At 37.3% G+C, this 24079-nt stretch overlaps 1 protein-coding gene across 6 annotated transcripts in view; it reads left to right on the top strand.

The window, feature by feature from the left end:
• ATAD2B (ATPase family AAA domain containing 2B) overlaps positions 1–24079 on the top strand; it is a 74460-nt gene that overhangs the window by 24803 nt on the left and 25578 nt on the right. For 4 of the 6 annotated variants that reach the window (XM_040058631.2, XM_040058627.2, XM_040058632.2 and 1 more), the window contains exons 9-22: positions 353–451; positions 1335–1446; positions 1878–1993; positions 2794–2968; positions 3728–3816; positions 4587–4746; positions 5717–5807; positions 11648–11959; positions 15639–15771; positions 17694–17880; positions 18550–18735; positions 19373–19508; positions 19793–19989; positions 22500–22659. In XM_040058631.2, coding sequence (XP_039914565.1) covers positions 353–451; positions 1335–1446; positions 1878–1993; positions 2794–2968; positions 3728–3816; positions 4587–4746; positions 5717–5807; positions 11648–11959; positions 15639–15771; positions 17694–17880; positions 18550–18735; positions 19373–19508; positions 19793–19989; positions 22500–22659 — 2153 coding nt within the window. The remainder of the gene's footprint in view (positions 1–352; positions 452–1334; positions 1447–1877; positions 1994–2793; positions 2969–3727; positions 3817–4586; positions 4747–5716; positions 5808–11647; positions 11960–15638; positions 15772–17693; positions 17881–18549; positions 18736–19372; positions 19509–19792; positions 19990–22499; positions 22660–24079) is intronic. The other 2 variants (XM_040058633.2, XM_040058630.2) reach the window with 1 other exon arrangement.

Below are 24079 nucleotides of genomic sequence, written 5' to 3'. Positions count from 1 at the left end.
TCTGTTATGTTAGAGGTGGCTGAAGAGGTTGGAGATTTTCTTAAGTACAATTGAAGCTTATTGACTGAATATTCAAATCACGTTGCTGAAGTAGCATGGACTGGACCACATGTTATGGGGCTCTGCTGTTCAAGTAGTGTTCACGTTGAAATCAGATAATCACTGTGGCAGTAAGAGCTGTTGTTCCCTTCTCAGATTATTTTGATACTTGATGAAGCTAGAATTTGTGTGCATCTCAAACCTGAACAGTACTGTACTTGCCGTTTCAGTTTCATTTTTATAGAAGGATCAAAACTTGACATTCTACTGCAAAAAAAGACTGAGTTTTCTGTTTGTTTTGCCGCTTCACTAGGAGAAAGAAGCACGCCATTCACAGCAGCGATACAACTTCTTCAGATGAAGAACGTTTTGAAAGAAGGAAATCTAAGAGCATAGCCAGAGCAAGAAATAGGTATCAAAACATCCTTAGTCTTTAGACTGGTTTGATTTTATTATTTACCAGGAAACAAGCAGTCTGTAATGTTATGAGTTCTGCAGACTTTTGATTATGATTTAGGACAAGTGCTGGTTATATATTAATACAGGTTTTGGAGTCTTATGAGTAGATAATGAATAATAGCGATAAAAAGATGGAAATACAACAGTAGCTGTTTGATTCAACTGGGCTATAAAAACCAGCTCCTGTTAAAATGTCATTGGTGTATCTTGGTACTAGTTAATTCAATTGTACTCCCAGCTCTTCCGTCTTCCTCTTGTGTAAGAGTTCATGCATTCTACACATCCAATGCACATTTTTTGACCTTACATATATTTAGCAGTAATCTGAAAGTGGAAGAACTATAAGTAAATTTATTCACTGATAACTAGGCAGGGAAAAAAGTTTCCTCATCTTTTTTCCAACTCTTCCTGTCTGCCACGTCATTCCCTTTTGCATTGCAAGGAATTCAAGCAAGGTACAACGACCAGAAGTGTAGTTCTGAGTGTAACCTGTGCTAGTATCTTCCTTCCTCCCTTTAACTATGTTGTTGGCCTGATATAATATCTATGTAGGGGCTTAAAGGAAGGAAATACTGTTTACTCTGTTTAATCAAAATAATCTGTCCATCCTAGTTCTTCAGACTGAAATATGTGTATGGATACATAAAACTAGCTTTATGTTAAGGAACTTCCAGATATATAACCATAATTACCACAAAAATGAAGATTAGTTTTGTTTACCAATATGGGAAGGTTATCACTTTATTTAGTAAAAGGCATTTGATCTCTTGTTTCTTCGACTCCAAACAGTGAAAGCAAAACGATATTTATTTGGTGTTTGTTTGTTTGTTGGACAGGTGCTTGCCTTTAAACTTCAGAGCAGAAGACTTGGCTAGTGGAATCCTTCGAGAACGTGTGAAAGTTGGGGCGAGTTTGGCTGATGTTGACCCTATGATTGTTGATAAATCGGTAACTTTTGTTAGAGCTTTTCATCTTCCTTCCCTCAATTATGCATAAGCAGAATTCTCCACAGCCTGTTATTGATGTTGAAGTAAATTCATAAAAAGCTCAGATGGTTTTTTAAAAAAAATTATTTTATTGTTACCAAAACTTTTGTCTGTTTATTCCTTTGGACTACAGAGCATTTGCTCTGGGACTTAGGCTGGATCGCTTTGGATGTCCAAACAGCCCAGGCACGGTTAACTTACAAATCAAATAAGCCTCATGTGGGCAGCCAAGAGTTGACTTTCTCAACTGTTTTAATCATACTTAGAAAATTCAGGGAAATCCTGTTGATCAATGCAGTGTTTTTTCTATTTTGTTTTCTTATGTTTTATAAGTAAAGGTGCTTTTGTGGAAAGCGGTTACAATATAAACTTAATTTTTTTTTTTTCCTTAAGGTGTGTTTTGATAGTATAGGGGGATTGAGCCATCATATCCTTGCACTTAAGGAAATGGTAGTGTTTCCTCTTCTCTATCCAGAAATATTTGAAAAATTCAAAATTCAGCCACCAAGGTAAGTGTATTTACTCTTACTGTTGCATTTTTTTTTTCCTTAAGCTTAAGCTTTTTTTCTTAAGCTCTGAAGAATTGAAAGCACATGGGTTGATTCTTTCCCTAAAGTGTTTTACAGTTCAGGTAGATTTATGTGTTTGCTACCCCAGTTGTCTATCAGAATATATAATAAGCAGGATGAAGGGTTAAAAAAACCTAGTGTATTTTTCTTGTGTTAGGAAGGTAAGCTTTGTGATTTGCTTAAAGTTTTCTCATGTGTTATATTTAGTAGTACCTTGCCGTTTTTCCCATTATGTTATTAAATATTTTACTAGATTAAGCAAAATGCTGATGGTTCTCTCAATAATATTATACTGGGATTCTAATATTTATTAATGAAGCTTGGTATGTGATTTAAATGGTACATGGTGTCTAAGTCAGAAAACTTGTGGGTATTTTTGTCACTTGATTACTTCATTCCAAAGAGTTAATAAACATTAATTAAAGTACTACCTAAAATCTAATACTTGAAGAGGTGGTATTTAACTAATGTAAAAGAATCCTTTGGAAACTTAATATGCCTGTAGTTAATGTTCTTTACAAATCAAAGTTTTACTGATTTGAAAGCATAAAACAAACTTAGATTTTATGAAGTCAAGTTAATACTACAACATGTTAATACTACAATACTGCTACAAAATAATAATATGAGATCTTAAGTAATTCTTCTCCAGGCTCCCTGTCTTCATTATAAAATTTGACTTGGAGTTTTTCAGGAGACGTAAAATAAGTTTGTGACTGTGTTGATCCATTTATCTTCAGGGGCTGTTTATTCTATGGTCCTCCTGGAACAGGTAAAACCTTGGTAGCTAGAGCTCTAGCTAATGAATGCAGTCAAGGAGACAAAAAGGTGGCTTTCTTTATGAGGAAAGGAGCAGACTGTCTCAGTAAGTGGGTTGGTGAATCTGAACGTCAGCTTCGACTTCTTTTTGATCAGGTTAGAAGAAAATGCATTTTTCATATGATTTCTCTGTATGTTGTGTTTTGTTTGTGGTTCAGGTAGCCAAAGGTACTTGCAATTGAAACTAAATAACTGTACATTTTCATAAATTAAGTAGCATTTTACCAAATGGCATATTTAGATGAAAAGAATTGAGGACTGTTGGCAGTAGTTTTTCTTGGTCTGGAAACTCAGAAGTCTCTTGATTTTTCCATTACTGAAGCAAAGTATTTTGGGTAAAACTTGGGGAAAAAAATATCAGTCAATGAGTTTGACTGGCATGTTCAAGATAAATGCTGCAGAGGGGAGTACATGATTGCCTTGGTTGTGTGTCTATTTTAGTGTTCTTTTTTGGTTTAGGAGTGATTGGACAGAACATAGTCACGCAAAGCAGTAGAATGCAGAAGCTCAAAGAAAAGTAGTTCAGATAGAGGTGTCTGAGCAAACAGATTATGAGCAGATAAGATGATGTTTTCCGTAACAGTGAGGTGTGTGTTTGTCTTTAACCTGTCCAGCACACAGTAAAACTGGTACACTGGTGCCATCTTGCTTACTCGAAGTAGACTGCACTCTGCTTTGCTTTGAAACACTGCTGGAGTTGGAAATTCAGTTTTCATTTCAGACTTCACAGTTTCTAACAAAGATGTCTCAATATATCTGTTAGTTTAGCATGTTACTGCTTTCAGTTTTCAATGTTGATGGATAAATTAGGAATTAACAGTGAATTCAATTTCTGTTTCATTTATTGCATGCCAGGCATACTTGATGAGACCCTCTATAATCTTTTTTGATGAAATAGATGGTTTGGCTCCTGTTCGTTCTAGCAGACAAGATCAGATTCACAGGTAATATTTCTTCTATGCTGCCGTTATCTTGGTATAGGGTACATTATCTTGGTGAACTCTTAAATGTAATTTTTTCTCATTTCACAGGAAAGGTTTTTACTTTTTCTGAAGCCCACTTACACATGAAAGGACAGATTGGTTTTTTGGTGTTGAAAGTCATCTTTTCAGTCCTTCAGGCAAACTGTAATTTGCTGGGAATTGAATTGCAGTGACAATTACCCTTCAGCCACATTATTAACTGCAAGATTTCCACAGCCACTCCTTGATTTGCTGTTTTGTGCTGTAAACAGATTGTCTGTTACCAGCCCAATAGAATAACCAGTTGAAAAAATGTTAGTCTGACGTGATGAATTGCAATGTTCTATCAATGGACTGAACTCACCTGTGATTTTGATTCTTAATGGTGTGATGTACAAACACATCTTGTGTTGCTATTGTGTTATTTTTTAGAACATTTTTTACAACAGTTTGCTGTTGGCTGATATTTTTTGTGGCTGCTTTTGATCTCAGTTTTGCTGTGCTCTGTATGGCATCACACTTGTACCTGTCATTCTGTAGGTGGTGGTATTTATGTGTCCATCTCCTTCCACTCTCCTGAGAGAAATCTGGGGCCAGCAAACCAGGAGGCCAGTGGAACATATGAGACTTGAAACTGTTATGCACCTATTTGTAGCTTAGCTTTTTTCTTTTGAATGTATTAATGTTGCATTTGAAAACGTAAAAGTTCTTGCAGTATCCTTTACACTTTTATTCTGAAAACTCTCTTGTAGCTCTATAGTGTCTACTCTTCTTGCCCTCATGGATGGACTGGATAATAGAGGTGAAATAGTTGTAATTGGTGCTACAAATAGACTGGATTCTATAGATCCTGCACTCAGGAGACCTGGTCGCTTTGACAGGGAATTTCTTTTCAACTTGCCTGACAAGAAGGTAAAACCTGGGAAGGAGATTTATTAATAATCATCTTTAGTGTATTAAACATTTGAACGCCTGACAACCAAGCTTATGAAATAAAAATACTCGTTCTTGCTTGTAAGAATGTTTAGTTTTAAGAAGATATTTTTAGTACAAACAGATTGTATACATAAAATTGTATTCAGCTTCAGATCTTCAGGATATAGCTGAAAACTAAATAGTGGTAAATTATTCACAATAAACTAAATTGCTTATTGCAAAACTATGGATTTGTATCATGAAACTATTTGGAGGCTTGAAACTTAGAGTAGAGAGAAAATAACTTTAATAAGAGAAAATAACTTTACATCTTGTAGACTTCTAAGCATGTAAAAATGTAGATGCACAGCCAGGCATTGCAAAGTTGGCAGCAGGAAAATTTCAGTTCCTTTTTCGAAACTTAGATATGTAACTCAGCCATAATACTTCATGAATTTATACTTAAAATTAAATGTACTTTGTGTATGGATAGATGTATTTAGATTCTAAAGAACTTTTAGCTGGAATTGTTTTGGGATTCATGTGGATGTGCTGTGCTACTCAGCAGTACATTGATTGATGAGGCCTTTGACAGTAGAACGTGATACTCATAGGTGCAGTAATTAAAAAGGAAATTATAAAATTATAATAATAGAACATGAGTTTTGATGAGTTCATGTGTAATAATGTTGATCAAACAGAAATTAAAATGTGTAACTGGTGAAAAAAGTAATGCTTACATATGAAGTTAAAAAGAAGGGAAAACCTTTGTCCTTGAGAGACTTTGGAGTCCTAAGTTCTACTTTTTGTGTCTCAGTTACATGCCAAAAGCAGGTAAAGTAACTAGATTCACATGAATAAAGGGTATTTTTTCCTATTACTTGGATTTGATTCACTAGTTTTTAATCTCATTTTCCTTTTTTTTTTTCTTCCTTCCCCCCCCCCCCCCCCCCCCCCCCCCAATCAGGCACGAAAGCACATTTTGCAAATTCATACCAGGGATTGGAACCCCAAGTTGTCAGATCCTTTCTTAGGAGAACTGGCTGAAAAATGTGTTGGTGAGTGTTACAGTGTTAGTACTTCTACTGTTGAGACTTTCTCTTCTGTGTAAAATTTTGAAGGTATGTTAGGAATATCAAGGTTTTCTTATCTCTACCTTTCTAAGCTTCTGTACTTTGAACAACACTTTTTTTTTGTAGTAACAAATATGTTTCTGTCTTACTAAAACACAAAATGAATGGCTAGTACTCTTGAAAATACAACCATGCTTCCTTTCTATGACGTTGCTGTCCTTATATAGGATGTGTACTCTTAAAGAGAACAAAATGAAGTTGGAATTGGAATCTTTAGGTGGGCTTCCCATTAAATGGGTAAATTAGAAAAGAGATAGGTATACTTGGGGTTTTTTCTGTCTACTTACTGAGGAAAAAAAACCCAGTACTTGTGTGTGGGATTTCTGGTTTTTGTTTGTTTTTTACTGACTGGCATGCTCTCCTCTGCAACAAATGCAACAAACTAACCAGCCTTTCTGAAAACGAATTTTTCCCCAGATTGCTAGCACAGAACAACCTCAAAAGTGTAGACATAGGTAGGGCAGACAAAAAGCACCACAACATGAATGCATTAAATACACCTTTGGAGCTCGCAAAGACCTGCTGTACTGAATGGAGGTTGGTTGTTCAAAATAAGCCTGCTGTTTAAATCTGATCAGAAATAAACACAGATGTTTTTATAGTGAATTTAACAGAGGAAATGACCCTAAAGCACCACACCACAGTTATCTTCTCAACAACTTGTCATGCAAAGATACATCCTCTGTCAGTCATCTGCTTGGACAAGCACTGAAGTTCTCAGAAAAAGAGAAAAAGAGCAGTCTCAAATATCTGTGCTTTGGAATCCATCATCAGGGAATCTAAGAACTTTAAATTGAACATCAATCTGTTCAGTCAGCTACAGTACATCAGACTTATCCTCTTCATCCACAGGGACATCTCTCATCGAAGCAGCATCCCTCCGCTTTTGATGCACAAAGACCTCAACATCTTCTGGTGAGGAGAAAACATAACAATCCAGCAAACCCCAGTTTAAGCTTTGCCGGGTATAACAGCACATGACAAACCCATTTCATGTAAATTCTACTTGAATTATGTGAACACGTGGTGCTGCTTAGTGGGAGAGAGGGGAATAGGTGGGAAAAAACCACTGCTGTTTCTTTAAAAATTCACCCTATTTTTTTTTCATTGAGAACACAACATTTTTAATTTTCAGACAATAAGGAAAGCCATTTGTACATTTGACTGGAAGACTTTCTTTGTGCTCCATAAAGCCTGTCAGTTCTGTGGAAGTCAGCTAACAGAAAGAAACACCCTTTTCTGTTTTTCCTGGCTTTCCTGCTCTACAACTACTGTACACTTGGTTGTCTCCAGTCTGTATCTTGGAATTTAAGTGTTTCCGCACATCCAAGGTGAAAATCTTTGAAGTATTACGAAGTCTTTTCAAAACAGCTGAAGTGAGACTAGTGTATCTTCTTTACCTTGAGAGTGCCTCATTGTTTCTGTAAGTGAAATCTTCAGCAATAATGATTTAAACAGACTTTTCCAGATCCTTTGTGGCCATTACCAATGGAACTCATTGGCACACATGTATGTCTGTGATACAGTTTATACCAGTCTGCTGTTTCCTCTTGTGCACAGGTTTTCTTTAAAAACAAACAACCTCCCCCCCAGAAAACAACACCCCCTGTTCCCCAAGTAAATGCTGCCTGGACTTGGCAGGCTTTTGGCACAGCATGGTTGATACCTCTCTCCAGTTCAGCAGACTTGGCAACACTTTAACTCCAAGCTTTTGGATCCTAATGAAGAAAACTGCTGAAATACTCCCAAAGCAAATGACTTTGGGGAAGCAGGTGTATGTGCAACTCAGAACTTCTTACCATCCAGGGCTGTAATTAGAAGGAAATTGGAAGGGAAAAGCCCCAGGACTTGCAAAAAATAGGTTATTTCCTGAGGGTTGGTTTTTGTCCCAGGTGTTAAGGATTACAACCTTTTAGTGGATTTCTGTGTATGTGAGAGTTAAAGACTCCACTTCCCTGAATGGCCTCATGACTGCAGTGTGTGAGAGATGAAGTGAAGCAGCTTGAGGAGAGCACAGCCTTGCTCAGAAGACCACACACTTCTGTCTTGTTAGTACTTTCAGTAAAGACACATTATTACTATGTTTTTTCTCTTTACTGGAGATGGGTCACAGTTTATAAATCCTTTCTTATCTCTTGTGCTTATTCTCTTGTTTGGAATGCTAACTTTCTGTAGGTAGAGAGATTTACCTAGGAACTGAGTCTTGCAGGAAAGAAAACATACTAGCAACTGAAGAAGTGTGAATTCCTCCATCTGGCATTTTGCAGATGAATCTTTTTACAGTGTAGTAAGGGGTATTTAAATAATGTTGTTAAATAGAATTATAAAGAAACAAATTATTATGCTGAAGATTCTTGTTAAAAATAATCTGTGCTTATTATTGCAGGAGTGTTTTGTGGCAAAATGATACCATGTCAGATTTTTCTTTCCCATTCTCATGTAATAATGATGGTAGGGGAGATTTTGGCATTAGCATTCCTGTTTTTCACAATTCTTTAAAATAAGCCTAGTAGTTATTTTTCATCTCTGTCATCATGCTGAGTTGTTTGCTACCTCTTTCCCTGCAGTCATTTTGGGAGTTTTGTAGGAAGTTGCACAACGTAAAGTAGAAGAAGTGGTCAAAATTATCAAAATTGTTCACCTAAATGCTTCGGCCCGTTCAGTAGCACTTTGTTGTGGGATTTTAGGGTGGGTTTTAGGCAGAAGAAACTTCAAAGAGGACACAATTTCTGCCCAGTAGATATGGCTGCAAAATTCTGGTGATCAAAGTATATTCTTTGGAAACCTACATAGGAATTCACTTGTTCGCCCTGCTTTTTGAAAGATGTACTTCAGAAATGTTCAGCAGAGTCTGGTGGTACTGGGTAGAAGAAAATGGGCTACTTGACAGGAATTCTCATTTTGATCTAAGTTAAACCGTGCCAGTGCATTCTGCCTGGCAAACTGAACATCTTTCCTGAGATGCTTCAAAAATAGAAGCAAATGCACTGAACCCTGAGTTTTTATTACAGTGTCAATTTGGTTAAAAACTGCATCAGGTTATTTACTGTTGATGTGATACATTTTATTTTGTTTTGACAATACTTCACTCATGTTTTTCTTCTGTTTAATCAGTGTACGTTAGCTTCTTAGCAATAAAAAGCTCTTTAATGTTTCACAAGGTACAGGATTTTTGCAGTTTTCTTGTCACTGAAATGGATGTACAGTATGCACAAGAGAGTCCCTCAAAAAGAGACACCAATTATTAGTCTTCAAATGTAATTGCTCTGGAGAAATGAGAGGTAGAATTGGAGACTAATTGTGTATCTGATCACCTGAGAATTTAATTTTAAAAATAGGCTGCAGGCTATTATTTCCTAATTTTGAAATTCTTTGGAGATGCACAAGCGGTGATTAAAATGACTGTTAGAAAGCGATGTTACAGCATTTGTTAATAGAAAAGTTGGGAAGGATCTAGCTCCTGAGATGTTGAATCTTTTCACAAAAATACTAAACTAGCTTCTAAAGTGACAGGCATTCAGGGTGCTGCATATCTTCAGCACATCTTTGATTTAAGATTTGGTTCAGTGCTTCCCTCACTCATTTTTTGTTTAATCTAGCGTGGATTTTGGATGAGAAGAGGACCAATTTAAATGGGAATGTGATACCTGATACCTAAAAAACCATGCAAAATTTAGAATCCTGTTCTGGTTTCTCTGATGCACCTTTAGCTGCTGTTTAATAGTTTCATGTGGTTGGAGTGTACCTACATAGTTTTGATTTCATGTTAAATTAAAGTTAAATCCTAAACAACGTAACTTTAGTGCTGAAAACAATTAGTTGTCTATTGATTTTATAGTGGATATATCTGAACATATTTCAAATATAATGTGTATTTATTTCAAGGTAGCTTGCAAATGTCAATTGCTACATATGTTTTAGGTAACAGTCATGTCGTGGATTACCAGATTTACACAATTGTAACTACTGACCTTTTTTATAAAATGGAAAAGCTTGGTTTAAAAATTGCAGGAATTGCAATCATCTGGTGATTGCCTATCTGTTTGCTTGTTTGTTTTTTTAAAATTATTTTCAAGTATATATAAGAAAGGTGCAGTTTGAAGTCTCATCCAATTTGTCATCAAATAGCTGATAAGTGGGTATCTTTTATTATTATCCCCCGAATTAATATATCTGAAAGATGAAGATGGAAAAGTGTCTACAGTCTTCCATATTAATTGCTTCCTTTTTTTTATTTTTAACCACTGTGTATGGAATCAGCTTTGTTTCTTATTGCTCTATGGATCTTGTAAAAATATACCTGTCAGGAGCACTGAAAGAACATCAGAGGCTAAAGAGAGAGAAGCAAGGCAGGCCTAAATTTTGTGACTTGGTGGTGCAAAAAGACCAATCATGGAATCATAGAATGTTTTGGGTTGGAAGGCACCTTAAAACTCATCTCATTCCAACTCCCTGCCATGGGCAGGGTCACCTTCCACTATCCCAGGTTGCTCAGAGCTGCTTCCAGCCTGGCCTTGGACACTTCCAAGGATGGGGCACACACAGCCTCTCTGGACAGCCAGTTCAAGTGCCTTATTGTAAAGAATTTCTTCCTAATACCCAATATAAACCTGCCCTCCTTGGTCTTAATATAAAAATAGAGTAGAAGAAATGCAAGTAATGTAAGACCTGGGGAGGAGGAGAAAGTCTGGTAAAAAAACAGTTGAATGAGAATAGTTTTAACTAAAGAATTGATTAATTACCTTCTATAAACACTTTATTACAAACCCATGGACTTTTATATGGCACTACCTCAGTGCAACACATTTTCCTATAGTGACTTTAATTCTCTAAATGACTTTTCTCACTGGAATACTGTTTTACAGTTTTGGAAAGATGGAGCTAATGGTGTCTCAAAATACAGAGGCATATTAATGTCTCTTGCTGAGAGAGATGGAAAAACTTGAAATCTAATTCCTAGCTCTGGGGAAAACCCCCAAACCTCTGCAAAAGACTCAGGGGTATTAAGTATCTCTGTATTTCATAATTATCAGATCTATGTTTTTCACTAATGATGATTAAGCAATTATAGGTAGCCACCTGTAGATACTTATGAAGATAGGCTAAATTAAAATTTTAATGCATTTTAATTTCTACCTTTGGTTATATTAGTAAAGTTATGGAACTCTTAGAAGTCTGAAACATTTTTCTTCATAGTAGAACTTAACATTTTTCCAAGAATTCAGAGTGTGCTTTTTTTTTAACAAGAGATTCCATCTCTTCCATATTCTACTCATCCAACATTTTTCTTTATACTGCTCATTTTCTCAGACCGCAAAAGTTTAAAGTTGGTGATGTTCAGTGTAACAAAATTACTTTGCTATTAAAGAATATGTTCATGTGGAGGTATTAAAGGAAAAAAGGAGGAGAGGTACTAGCCTGTTAAAATTGCCCACATATGTTAGACAACATCAAGGGAAAAGAAAAAGCAATAACAGACTTATAACCCAGGACTGAAAATACACTATATATCAAATGATGTAGTGGAAATGTAGATAATTTAAATCTCCATGTGGAATTAATTTCTTAGTGTATCTTATAAAAACGTCTTATTTCTTGATATACAACACTGTCATCAGATTATGACCTGATACCTTTTGGCGCATGCTTTGAGGACCTTGGAGGTTAAGTATTCCTGATTTGTTTTTAGCTGGATGCATGTCTGAGCCAGGTGTGGCCCCGCGGTGCTGTTTCATGGAAGGTGTTTGTGTTTCTGTGTGCACCAGGGTACTGTGGAGCCGACATAAAAGCACTTTGCACTGAGGCCGCCTTGATTGCCCTGAGACGCCGCTATCCGCAGATCTACATGAGCAGTCAGAAGCTCCAGCTGGACGTGTCCTCGGTCGTTCTCAGCGCGCAGGATTTCTACCACGCCATGCAGAACATCGTGCCAGCCTCGCAGCGCGCCGTGACGTCCTCGGGCCACGCGCTGTCCCCCGTCATCCGCCCGCTCTTGGAACGGACCTTCACCAAGCTCCTCGAGGTCTTGCACAAAGTGTTCCCTCACGCTGAGTTCAGCCAGGGTGACAAAAGCGAAGGTATGCGGGTTGGGTTTCTTTGCGAATGCTGTTTCAGTTTGCAAATATTTCAGCTTCTCTGCCTAGCCTTAGGTCTGGTGCGTGTTCCCTTCAGTGTTAGAATGTCGATACTGTTTGCGTGGATGTTGCATAATTATTTTTGCTGATTCCACGTTGTTGTAGAATCTAATGACCTGACCTATACAGAGCGAGGTCCCATAGGTGTGAGGGCCGTCTATAAAAAGAACTCACAGGTAATTTACAATTTAAATACAAGAAATAATGGGGCGTAATTAAAGGTCAGAACAACAAAAAAAAGTCAGACAATGTTGCTGAGTGTAATGGGACCTGAAATTGGTGCTCTTGTCTTCAACAATGGCTAGCTATCCCAAGTCCTTTGCCTGCTGGTGGTGCAGAAGCTTTGGGGGGCTCACAGCTCAGCAGGTGTTTGGCTGAGGTACATACCTGAGCCTGTGTAATGGTCATGTGCTGATTAAGAGGAAAGTCCTGAGGCTTCCCTTTCCTTGAACTGTCCTGGTCCACTCCTGATCCTCCAATCTGATTCTGTCAGCTGAGCAAGTGGAGAACTATTTGCTGTTTTGTCAAGTTAACTTTTTTGCCAAGTGAGTGAGTAAAATCAGCTCACTAAGGGGTCAGTGAATGCCAGAAACCTGCTTCAATGGGAGCATGTGCCTGCACCAAGGAAGCAGGGAATAAGAAGGACTGTGACTGACTGTTTTGACTGGCAAAGAGTCAATAGGTTCTGTGGTTTTTCTACCCAGCTCTTCTCTGAGACGTACTTTAATAGTTACCCTGGTCATTTCTTGGAAGTTAAATGTTGAACAAGATACCTTGGGTTTGAGATTTGTTTATTCTGATGCAGTCTCCTGTTCCTATCTGGGATCATTCTCATCCCCCAGCTCTGTAAATAGTACTTGGGGTTGTGTGTGATTAACTTGAAGACATCCCAGTCATAAAGCAAATCTCTGACAGCCGTGACTTTCCTCTTGTTCCTGTTCCAGAGCATGATTTCAGCCTGCACCCCAGGCAGCTTAAGCTGATCCTTGTGCTGGCTGCTGCAGTTCAGCCCAGCTGTGCATTTTTGCTCCATCCTTTCCACTTGCTTGAGTACTTCAGGTCCTTTGTTAAACCGTTTTAGCCAGGAAACTCATCCAAAAATGATGTATTTATGTTTTCTGCTGACTGTGGGATAGCTGGAGGTTTTAACAAGTGTTGGAGTTGGCCAGAGATGGGTCCTGGAAGCATGTGGTGGTGGGTAGGGGGAAATGAGATGGTTTGTGGCTGCAGTTAGATCCTATTGGGCTCCATCAATTGAAAATTATTTATGATGCTTAAGTCTCTATAACCTGTTAGTAGCACCCAATTGTCATTCTTTTTGAAGAATTGATTTAAGTTCAGAATATTTTCTTTGGTTATATTTTTTACGTTCCTATTTTTTATTGCTCATTACTACTAACAAATTGAGTTTGGAAGCTTAAGTTGATTTAAATAGTATTTTAAATAGTATTTTACTAGATATTTTGCTACTATGGGTATTTTAAATGTTTGTAGATAGTTGATTTTGAAGGTGCATGAACTGATTTTGCTTTTAATATTTTCTTTAGTTTTTTCTTACCCCTTAAATTCAAGAAAATATTGAATAATGAGCTTTAATCTTTGTTAAAACCAGAAAAATATACTTTCAGGTACAATGATTTTACATAAATATAGATTATACAATAGAGCTTCAAATTTCTTTGAATTCAAAGTCAAGTATACAGAACATGCTTACAGGTATGCTTACAATCTGCACATCAGGTTTTCTGCATTTCACTAGAAATTCCTCCTCCTTGTAATTCAGCAAGTCAGATGCTGGAGCAGAGAATGTCACAGAGACCTGATGCTTGGGATCAAAAGATGGGCTGCCTTTTAAAATAATGCTGTATTTTAGGGAGAGAAAGCTGAGTCCAGTGGGTGACCATAGGACTTACCTATGCCTACATTTGGTATACTGGAAATTCTGTCTGTTTTAGAGACTGTCTGTTTTAGTGAGCCCAGAGATAGAAGGCCTATGTCCAGTTGATTTGGAGGTCTCCATCCTTAGCTTTAGCTAAATATCCAGCAGCTTCTGTGCCATATTTTCTTGCTCTGGATTGGCTTTTGGCCACTGCTTGGGGTCTGTAAGCCTTTTTCATCTTTGCTCCGAAGAATGATTGTCAGGTGTGTGACTGCATCACAGCTTGACAAGAGTTGTGGCACATCCTCATCTCATGGCAGCAGAATATCGTTCCTGCCCAGCCTACCCTAAATTCAGTTTCTTAGATCACACAGCCAGCTAAGGGAACCTTTTCTCAATAATTTTTCCTGGGACCCTGGGACAGTTTTTCCTGTGGCTTAGATGGGATCTCCATCTGACACTTAACACTACCTTGAAGGCAATTCCTTTGTCCCGTGGTGATCATCTGATCAGTGTGGCAGGACCTGTGCCATTGCCTCATGTAAATCCAACAAGTCATGCAGTGGATTGGGTATTTGGGCATAACACTTGGATCTCTCTGTATTTCACACTTTTCATTTCACAGCAACCCCTTTTCTTAAGTGGCTGTGGCCAACTTGAGCTGCTGTTGGGATGTCTGGTGGTTGTCCTGAGCAGCAATGAGCTACAGTGACTCTGGGCTGCTCTCAGGAATGCTGCCCATCCATTGCAGAGGATTTTCTTGCTCAGCAGAGCTGGCCTTGCATGTTCCTGCTTACAGCTGAGTGGCTGTGGCCAGTTTCATGCCATCATTGCAGATTTCCTTCCCTAAGGAAATGAGAACGAGTGGCCTTGCATAGGGCAAAAGCAACTCAGCTCCTTTTCTGGGGCAAATTAAGATCTTGCAGCAGTTCTTTCCTTATTATCAAATCACACCAGGTAACTCTTAATCTCGTTGCAGCTCTGGGAGCTAATTTACTGATTTTCAGCTGTTACCTGGTTGTTCTGTTTTAGTGCCGTATTAGTAATTTTGCAGTTGTTTGTCTCTGCAGTGTGTCTTGTGAATACAATCAGTCTTTGAGCTTTTTGTTTTTCAAGGTCTGTGTAGAAAGTGCTTCAGTTCATTGTGCTACTATATTAGCAAAGGAATTAAAATAGGTCGAGATATAGTATGTGAATATGGAATGCATTGAACTGATTTGGATAAAAAGTAGTTCTATATTCTTCAGCAGATTATCAGAAGGTGGAAAACAATTCTTCATAAACATACATAGTCTAGGTAGTCATGCTGAGAATAATTTTGGAAGAAGTGTACCTGTGAGAATTTGGACACTTGGAATAAATAAATAATTATAAAATTTTATGTAGTCTGAGGAATGACAGATTTTATCGCTTCATCCTTGAAAACACCTCTAGCTGTGAAATAACCCCAAAGGAAGCATTTCATAACAAGTTAAACTTTTTTGTATTTGAGGAGTTGTTTAGCTTGATTGTTTAAAAAAATAAATTGTGATTATGTTTAGACTTCCACAGTATTTAATTTGTTTAGTTTTTTGAAGTTGTAAGTACTTACTATTCTGAAGGCTGATACTTAGTTTTAACTAATTTCTTCTCCATTTGAAGATTTATTATAATTGACACAAAGAAAATTGTAATATCTTGTCTTGTTTGTTGTACTTGTACTTGGAAGTGATAAAGTTCTAATTAATACATCTCTTGGAACAGATGTACCAAGCCTAATATTAGATGATAGTGAAGATGAGAATGCTTCATCAATTTTTGAGACGAGCTGTCACTCAGGATCACCAAAGAAACAGTCATCAGCTGCTATACATAAACCCTACCTTCATTTTACAATGTGAGTGTTTCTTGGAATGCATATAATTAGATAGATAAACCCAGGAGAGTCTTACATCAGGAGAGCTAAGAAAGTTGTTCTTTTGCTTTGGGATGGGCATGGTGTTCTGTAATGGAAACATGTAAGTGCACAGAAGGAGAATTTTAGATGTGGGAGTGTTTTTGGGAAAGGCCACATCCTCCACACTGGAATCAGAAATGTTTTTCAATAGGCAAATGTAGATTAGGAGTAAAGATGCTAACAGCAATTTTCAATTTCAACAAACTACTTGGATTTCAAAAATTAAGAACTGAGAAGAGGTGTATGTAGGAATATTTTGGAGGGGTTGTGTGCTTTTCTTGGTCCAAAGTAAGGTTGAGCTTCGGTGTATGCAGCTGTTTGCAAGCATCGTGTATAATGATTGTATTCAGCATTTCTAATGTGCCTTTTTCCTTGTTTTTCATGGAAAGTTTCAGGAGAACAGGAATTTAGAAAATATGCATGAAATTTGGATGAGTGTTTCCCGTGTAAATTGGACTGGCTACAGTAATTAACAATAATTAACATTTCTTGGTTTTATGTTAAGAAGAGTTTTAGACTACTTTATGTGGTAGTTTCTGCAGGGAGTTTGATGGAAAAGAAGTTAGAAAAACTGTTCATTAGTGGCACTGTTTAGTAGAGCCATCTTGTGGAAAACTGCTAAAATTTTTATGCTAAATAATAATGCCAGGACAAAATTTATGGATATCTAAGCTATAAAATAAGGATGAAAGTTCAAACAGTTGGAGGGACATAGTTAAGTATTCCAATGCCACATTGAAGCTTTTGTTGTGAGGTTGGAAGGGGGAAGCCGAACCCATAACAACAGTATATATTTGTATGGATGTGTGTCTTTAAATAAAAGAATCTCAAGACTGTGTTTATTTTTGCAAAGGATGTAAGCCTCTCTGTCTGTTTTCTGAGTATTTTTGATTGTTACCTGTGTGTGTAACACCACCGCCAGAACTGAAAGCCAAAGGTCAGCAGTGTTCATTGCTGTCCCAAAATACTTAACATGAAGTAATACCTGCAAGTCTTGTTCCACTGCCTGAGTTTGCTGATGGGCAGATAGAAATGCCTTAATGAGAGAAAATGCAAATTAATTCGACACCTTCTTGTTTTATAATCAGTTTTCTGTAAGTGGAAAAGACTTTGAATGGGAAAACTTAATGCTTTTTTCTTTGTGTATCATTTGTCCATAAAATTGGGCAAGAACACCCAAGAGAAAGAAACAAACACAAAATCCCAAAACACCTTCTATGGACTACTTGCAGTTTCTTAACAGCAACAACAACAAAAACCCAAAGAACAAGTTTACCTTTGCAGTTTTTCTTTGAAGTCTCCCTTCTGTCCAGAAGTCTACTGATTACAAGTGTACAAACAGGCTAAAATACACAATGCATAGTGGTGTTATTCAACCCTACTTCAGGTCCTTTTTTTAAAATAAGTAAACTATTGACATGTTCATTGTTTCTTGAAAATCTTGGGCAGCACTTGAAAGGATTGACCTGGGGTTCCTGAGGCTACTGAAGAGATATGTTAATAGTTAGGACTGAGCTAGGATGATTGCTGTCATTACTGGTTGTTCAAAAAGTCTTTTTATATGATCAAGGAATTAGTTTTAAATAAACTGGTTGTAATGAAAATTGTAATGAATTTAATATAGGCATAGCTTCAAGGAGATGAGTTTGGATTTAATGGTTGTGAAACCAAAGATAAGAGAAATCTTGAGTTACTGGCACTGCAGTAGTATTGAGGAATAGTCAGGTTAGTTGATATTTTTAGGCTGTTGTAGGAAGCAATTACCCATCACTGAAAGTCTTACGGATCCTAGAATACTCCTATATATCCATCCATTGATAACACTGGTATGTTAATTGACTGGTGTAACTGTTGTGTTGCAGGTCAGCTTATCACCAGCCAACCTCTTACAGGCCGAGATTACTGCTCTCCGGGGAACGAGGTTCAGGTCAGACGTCGCACCTTGCTCCAGCACTATTGCACACCCTGGAAAAATTCTCCGTACACAGGCTCGACCTGCCAGCTCTTTACTCAGTCAGTGCCAAAACGCCTGAGGAGTCTTGTGCACAGGTGATACTTCGGATTCCCTTGTGATGAGTCAATTATGTAATTCTGCTTTCAGCAATGTAAAGGCAGCCAGCTGGATTGTAACTTAAAGTCCAGGTTTTTGTAGGCTTCTTCTATTTTCTGTTTAAAATAAAGAGGTCTCTAGAGGGTGATGGAAATCTCTAGTGACTAGTGAATGTAATTACATTTTTAACCTGCCCCTTCATCACATACCTAGTGCTAAGTAAGTTTAATCTTAACTTATTCAGTGTCTGATGTTCATTTTATTCACTTTTGTGTGGATTGGTGTGCTGTGGTTCTAGGTTAATTTGCTTAGTTTTAAGTGTTTTACATTTCCAAATAGCTTGTGGGGAATATTGCATGAATTGCAAAACAGTTTAATTTTCATCTTGATTGTTCAGTCATAGCAAGTTTTTAAAACATACATATTTTTAGAACAAAGTAGGTGCTTTGTAGTCTCCCTGGCACATTGACATTAAAAAATTGAATGCTGTAGCTAAGCGTCATAAACACTTGTTTAGAAAGTCTTTAGATAATTCTATTCTGCTGGAACATTTGTGTATAAAATACCACAAACGTGAATCATTCTCTAATGTGCAAGGACTTTGTTACTCACCACTGATGGTAACAATTAGTTCTTTAGTTGAAATATGGCTGTTTATTTTTAATTAGATCTTTCGTGAAGCTCGAAGAACAGTACCAAGTATAGTTTACATGCCTCATATTGGTGACTGGTGGGAAGCTGTCAGTGAAACTGTGAGAGCTACTTTCCTAACTTTGCTGCAAGATATACCATCTTTCTCACCTATATTTCTACTGTCTACCTCTGAGTCCATGTTTAGTGATTTGCCTGAAGAGGTAAGTTTATCATGGAAGGAGGCATTGGTAGGGGGTTCTGTGCTCTTCTGAATGTTTTAATTGTGTAAAATAATTTTGTTTTGTAGAGGCTTTCTAACTTAATTTAAAATATAACAAACAGAAAATGTAATAATTGAATGTTGGTAATTTTCCTTAATGCGGGATGTATGTCTGTATTACTGATTTTCATAAGCTCCATGCTACTCTACTGAGAACACAAAATTGCTCATTTTGTCAATTGTTCTTTTTGACAGATGACTCCATTATAATTAAATGCAGATTTAGTCTAAAGGCCTGACCTTGAGCTTTACATTTTCTGAGGCTTTGGATAGGGGGAGGGTTCCTGTTTCTCCATAACATTTTCTGTGAATTTTTTTTCCTCCTGCCCTTTGACCCTCCTTTTACTGCAGGGTTGGCTATTGTTAGGATCATGGGATGCCGCAAGTTTCATTACTATAAAAAATTCAGTGAGAATTACAAGTGTTTATTTTCCCTTTGCTGTGAACACAGCTTTAGGTAGAGTTTACTATCTCCTGTACTGTGGCTGATTTTGAAAAGTTTGTGACTAGTATTTCAGTATGGTCATTGTTCATGTCTTTTTCAGTGGGGGCTCATTTTTCTTTTTTTTTCTTTTTAGCTGAAATGTATTTTCAGAATCCAGTATGAAGAGGTTTTTTATATTCAAAGACCAAGTGAAGAAGACAGATTGCGATTTTTCAAAGGCTTAATTCTTGATGAGGCAGCAATGCCCCCACCAAGGAGGAAACAGGCTGGTAAACTAAATTACAGTAAAACCAATAATAATTTGATCCTAATGTTTTATTTTATGTTACTTTCCCTTTTAAAAAGGTGTGGGTAATTAACAGTTAGTTTAATTACCATGTGACAGCATTAATCAGTGCCCAGAATAAATTTCATGGTTACAGTTAACAGTTGTTGAAGAGCTGTGGGGTCAAGCATGCAGCGTTAGTTAGATCCACGATGCATATTAAACACATACAGAGAGCCACCGTACTGTTAACGTTCCCACTGTCTGATTTCTTGTTCTTTTCCCTAGCTCTTCGTGCCCTGGAAGTTCTTCCTCTTGCACTGCCGTGTCCTGCCCGGGAGCTGTCGGAAGCGGAGAAGCAGCGGATGGAGGACCAGGAGGAGAACACCCTGCGGGAGCTGCGCTTGTTTCTCAGGGATGTCACCAAGAGGCTGGCCACAGACAAACGCTTTAACATCTTCAGCAAACCGGTGGATATTGAAGAGGTCTTGTTTCAGTAATGTGCAAACAATGAAGTTGAAAATATTACAAGAAGAATGCAAATTAAAAAAAGGGAATGGTTTAACTAATTAGAAAAATAGATGTTTGATCCATGATCTGTCTGATCTAAGATACTGATTTTTAGCTGGTGGTGCAGTCGTAGCCTCATCGTCCGTGATGCAAGAATTTGGAACATGTTCTATTGCCAGTGACCCTTGGAAAAACCTTGTGCATTCCTGTTCATTTTATAAATGAAATGAGCATTTTAAAATGCCAACACTCCTGTCCTTGCCAGTGCTTCTGAAATACTTGAAACCACAAATATAATTCTTTAATAAAAGCTTTTACAGCATTGTAATCATAAACATGATAATATTGGGAAAGTCATCTGTGTTCTGTAATGCATTCAGCATTAATAGTATTGTGGCATAATTTCGGCAGTAATGCTTGTGGATGCCATTAATCACAGATGGTAGCACATTATAAGGCATTAACTGGTCGATTATGGACTGTACACACCTAACTGATGAGACAGTTCGATCTGCAAATCTGTTTTCAGGTTCTGCTGTATGAGTAGGATGGTATTTAGTCTGACTTTGAGATCAGATGCTGGCCCCCTGCAAGCTTTGCAGGCTTACTAACTGAAAAAATATCCCTAATTGCTTCTGAAGAGAGAGCATCTCTTTTGGAAGACATTAAAAGATGAATATGGGACATCAGAAGACCAGCATTGTAAAAAGCAGATTTGGAGTGTAAATTCCTTGTAGGATGGAACATGCATCTTTTAGGGGCTGATGCATTCTTGTCTTGAGCTGTTCCACAGCTGACTGTTTTTGAAAGCCTGGTGAGCTGTTTAATGTGGCAACCTACAGTGTGAGCATGGTCTGAGCAGTAACTTGGTTTGATTTTTCTTGTGAAACAGGGAGGTCCATTATTCTAGAAACTGTTCATACTTGTAGTGAAGGTAGTTCCTTTCTATCAAGAATTTGTGGTCTAAACTTACGTGAATGTGGGCACATAGAGAAAGATCAAGTAACTGTCCATGTTTTGTAGATGAAGGGAATAAAAATGTGAATTTTTTATTTGAAGACTTGCCAGAACCCTGCTAATATATCACAGCACTAAAAATCAAATGTAATTCTTTTCGTCCCACCTGCTGCATTTAAGCACAGGAATAGCCTTTCTATTTCTACAACAGCTTGTCTGATCAACTTCCTTAGAAAATATGTTAGGTTTATTTCACTCCTGCTTGCATTGCAGAGGATGCTGCTGTGTGCTAAGTCAAGGATTTTCTTGACTAAATCAGCAGCAATATTTACAGCTTTCAGTGAAGATTTTCTGATGCTGTGCTAACAAGAAAAGGAAGCCTGTGGCTTAGCTTTCCAATCCCTGAACCACATATTATCATGTTTCCACAAAGGGAGACAAAAAGAGAATTTTTGCCATTGTAATTTGTCAATATAAATTTCAGTGTCTGTATTTAAGGAATTAGGTGACATTGCTGTCCACTGAAGTAATCCATTAATGTTAATTTATGTTGTAATGTATGTCTGCAGGCACTAAATTAAAAAAAAAAAAATCTTACAGAGCCATTATAGCTTGATCTGAATATGTATTTAACTCTTAAGTGCTTTGGCAGTGACCATCATATGTGGACAATTTCAAAAGAAAAAAATGCAGTACTGTTTTAGAGGCTGCCTTCAGTGTTTTTAGATGTCTGCTCTAAATCACACTGAAATACTGGTTTTTTTTCTGTGAAGTAAATAACAAATTCATAAATTTTTTGGGGTGAACTTCGTTACAGCATCTGTGCTGATGCATTTGACTGTTAAGTCTGAGACCCTTATGGTATCATGAATTATGTTAAACTCTTTTTAGTGCACACCACTGGTTGCTGAATCTCAGTTACAATCTAAGCTCATAGTAAACTGTGACACAAGGCTTTTTCTTTAGATTGTCCTTCTGTACAGCCAATCTAACATCTGCAGTCAATAAAACCTGACTTTTCTTTGTTTAACAAGTGATTGAAGAAACTATTTAATAGAAGGTATTTAAAAGCTGGTAATTCGGCTGTTAAGTTTAATGAGAACTTTACCTACAAAGTGAACAAAATAGGGGTTCCCTAATTTTTCCTAGGGCTTCAAGTTAGGCTGATGGGTTTTGCCTTTTTAGTCCATAACATTGTTATAGCACCATAAAAATCTGCAACTAAATCAGTCTAAAATGAAAAATACATTTACATTTAAGTGTGATGCTTCAAATATACTGTTTAATTAATTTTGAAGGATAAATTGGTGAGCTGCTGAAGGAAAAGCAGATTTGGAAGTCCTGTGTTTTTAGCCTGCTAAAACTTCCATTTTTAGCATAAATTTGCGTAGAAATCAAAATGTTTAGTTAATGTCTTAGAGCTAAGCATGGAATGAATGGAATGAATCCAAGTATAAAGATGTGATTGTCACTGTTCAATATGAATGCATATGGTCCTGTGTCATTTCTGTGTGCTGTTTGTTTATAGGTTTCAGATTACCTTGAGGTTATCAAGGAGCCAATGGACCTATCAACGGTAATAACCAAAATTGATAAACACAACTACTTAACAGCCAAGGATTTTCTAACAGACATTGACCTTATCTGCAGCAATGCATTGGAGTACAATCCAGACAAAGATCCTGGAGGTAAGAACCTACTTCATTTTGGCCCACGTAGACCTGAAAGCCTGGTTCTTGATCTCATATTCTGTTTCTATTCAGGCATTTAGATAAGCTGCATGCTTTGTGCTAATTAGGATAAACAAGTCCTAAGGGTCTGTGCTTTTAGTATTCTAAGGCATGGAGTGCACTGGGGGACATTAGAGGAGCAGGAAAACTGCAGCATTCAGAGCCGTTTTCTAATGAATTATGTTTTGTAGTTCCCTTTCAAATTAGATAGCTCCTTTTCGATATCTGGATTTTGTATATGGAACAAAACCCCGCTGTAATCTGGAGAGCTCTGTAGAGAATCCTCACACAATCTGGCAGTGGTCTGCTGTATTTCCATGTTAGCTTAAAACATGAATTCATCCACAGAAATTAAAATCTACGTATTTGGGGATAGAAATAAAACAGGATAAATCACCAGGCGAGGAAGTCAGTTGCAGCTGATTAGGAGAGATTAGATAGTATTGTCTGATGGGATGCTTTCAATTAAAAAGGAATTTGTACACTGAAATGCATGTAAAAGCTGTTCATGCTCCAACCTATGGAAAGAACATCTTGTGTGCTCTTTGCTAGGGCTGTCTTACAGTGCACATTGCCAAAAGAAAGCCTTTTCAGCTGGCAGCTTCAAAAGTCATCAATAAAGCATCAACACAAAGCACCCTTTTAGTGTAGAGTTTTAATTAATATATGTGGTACTTGGAGATCAGGTTCTATCTACAAATTTAGTCCAATGTGTTAAAAAGTTTTTCATGAAAGCTTGTGAAATTGCTTCAGCAGGCTAAAGCCTGATTTTTCTGTATTTTTCTTCTCAAATTTTTGTTTTCTTAGGCATTTTGCTAGTGTCTCATGTGTAGACTAGATAGAGTTTAGTCTGGTCAGCCTTGTTTCACTTCGTCTTTTGAACCCGGTTCATATTTGTAGAAGATTAACTATTTCTTCAGTTTATGATACACTATTTTCTTTCAAATAAAAAAGTCAATTTTATTTTCTCTTCTTGATAACACACTTTGAGGATTTCTAATGTGCAGTTGATGTGAACTAATTAAAGCCCTTGATGGGCACTTGGCATTCAGAGTGTATCTGAAGAGCACCTGTTCAGGGATATTCCTTGCTGTCAGAACTGAGCTGGGAGAAATTAATCTGGCTCTTTCTAGGCTCAGTTTTAGATAGAAAGTAATGAAAAATTGTTCTGTCCTCTGCTGTTAACCACAAAACATGTATTGCTCTTCTGGCATGCAGGATTTCTTGGGCTGAAACAGCACATTATGACTGTTCACAGGAAGCATTCCATACATTCAGATGTGTTCATTAAATGAATATTAACCTATACATGTTCACATTCTTTAAAGCTGGACATATATGCTTGCCTCTGCTTCATGCTTGAATTTGCAGAAGACTC

The sequence above is a fragment of the Hirundo rustica genome, chromosome 3 (genome assembly GCF_015227805.2).
Source record: "Hirundo rustica isolate bHirRus1 chromosome 3, bHirRus1.pri.v3, whole genome shotgun sequence".
Lineage (NCBI taxonomy): Eukaryota > Metazoa > Chordata > Aves > Passeriformes > Hirundinidae > Hirundo > Hirundo rustica.
The sequence above is the reverse complement of the archived record's forward strand: the minus strand, read 5'-3'. Positions and strand labels throughout refer to the sequence as shown.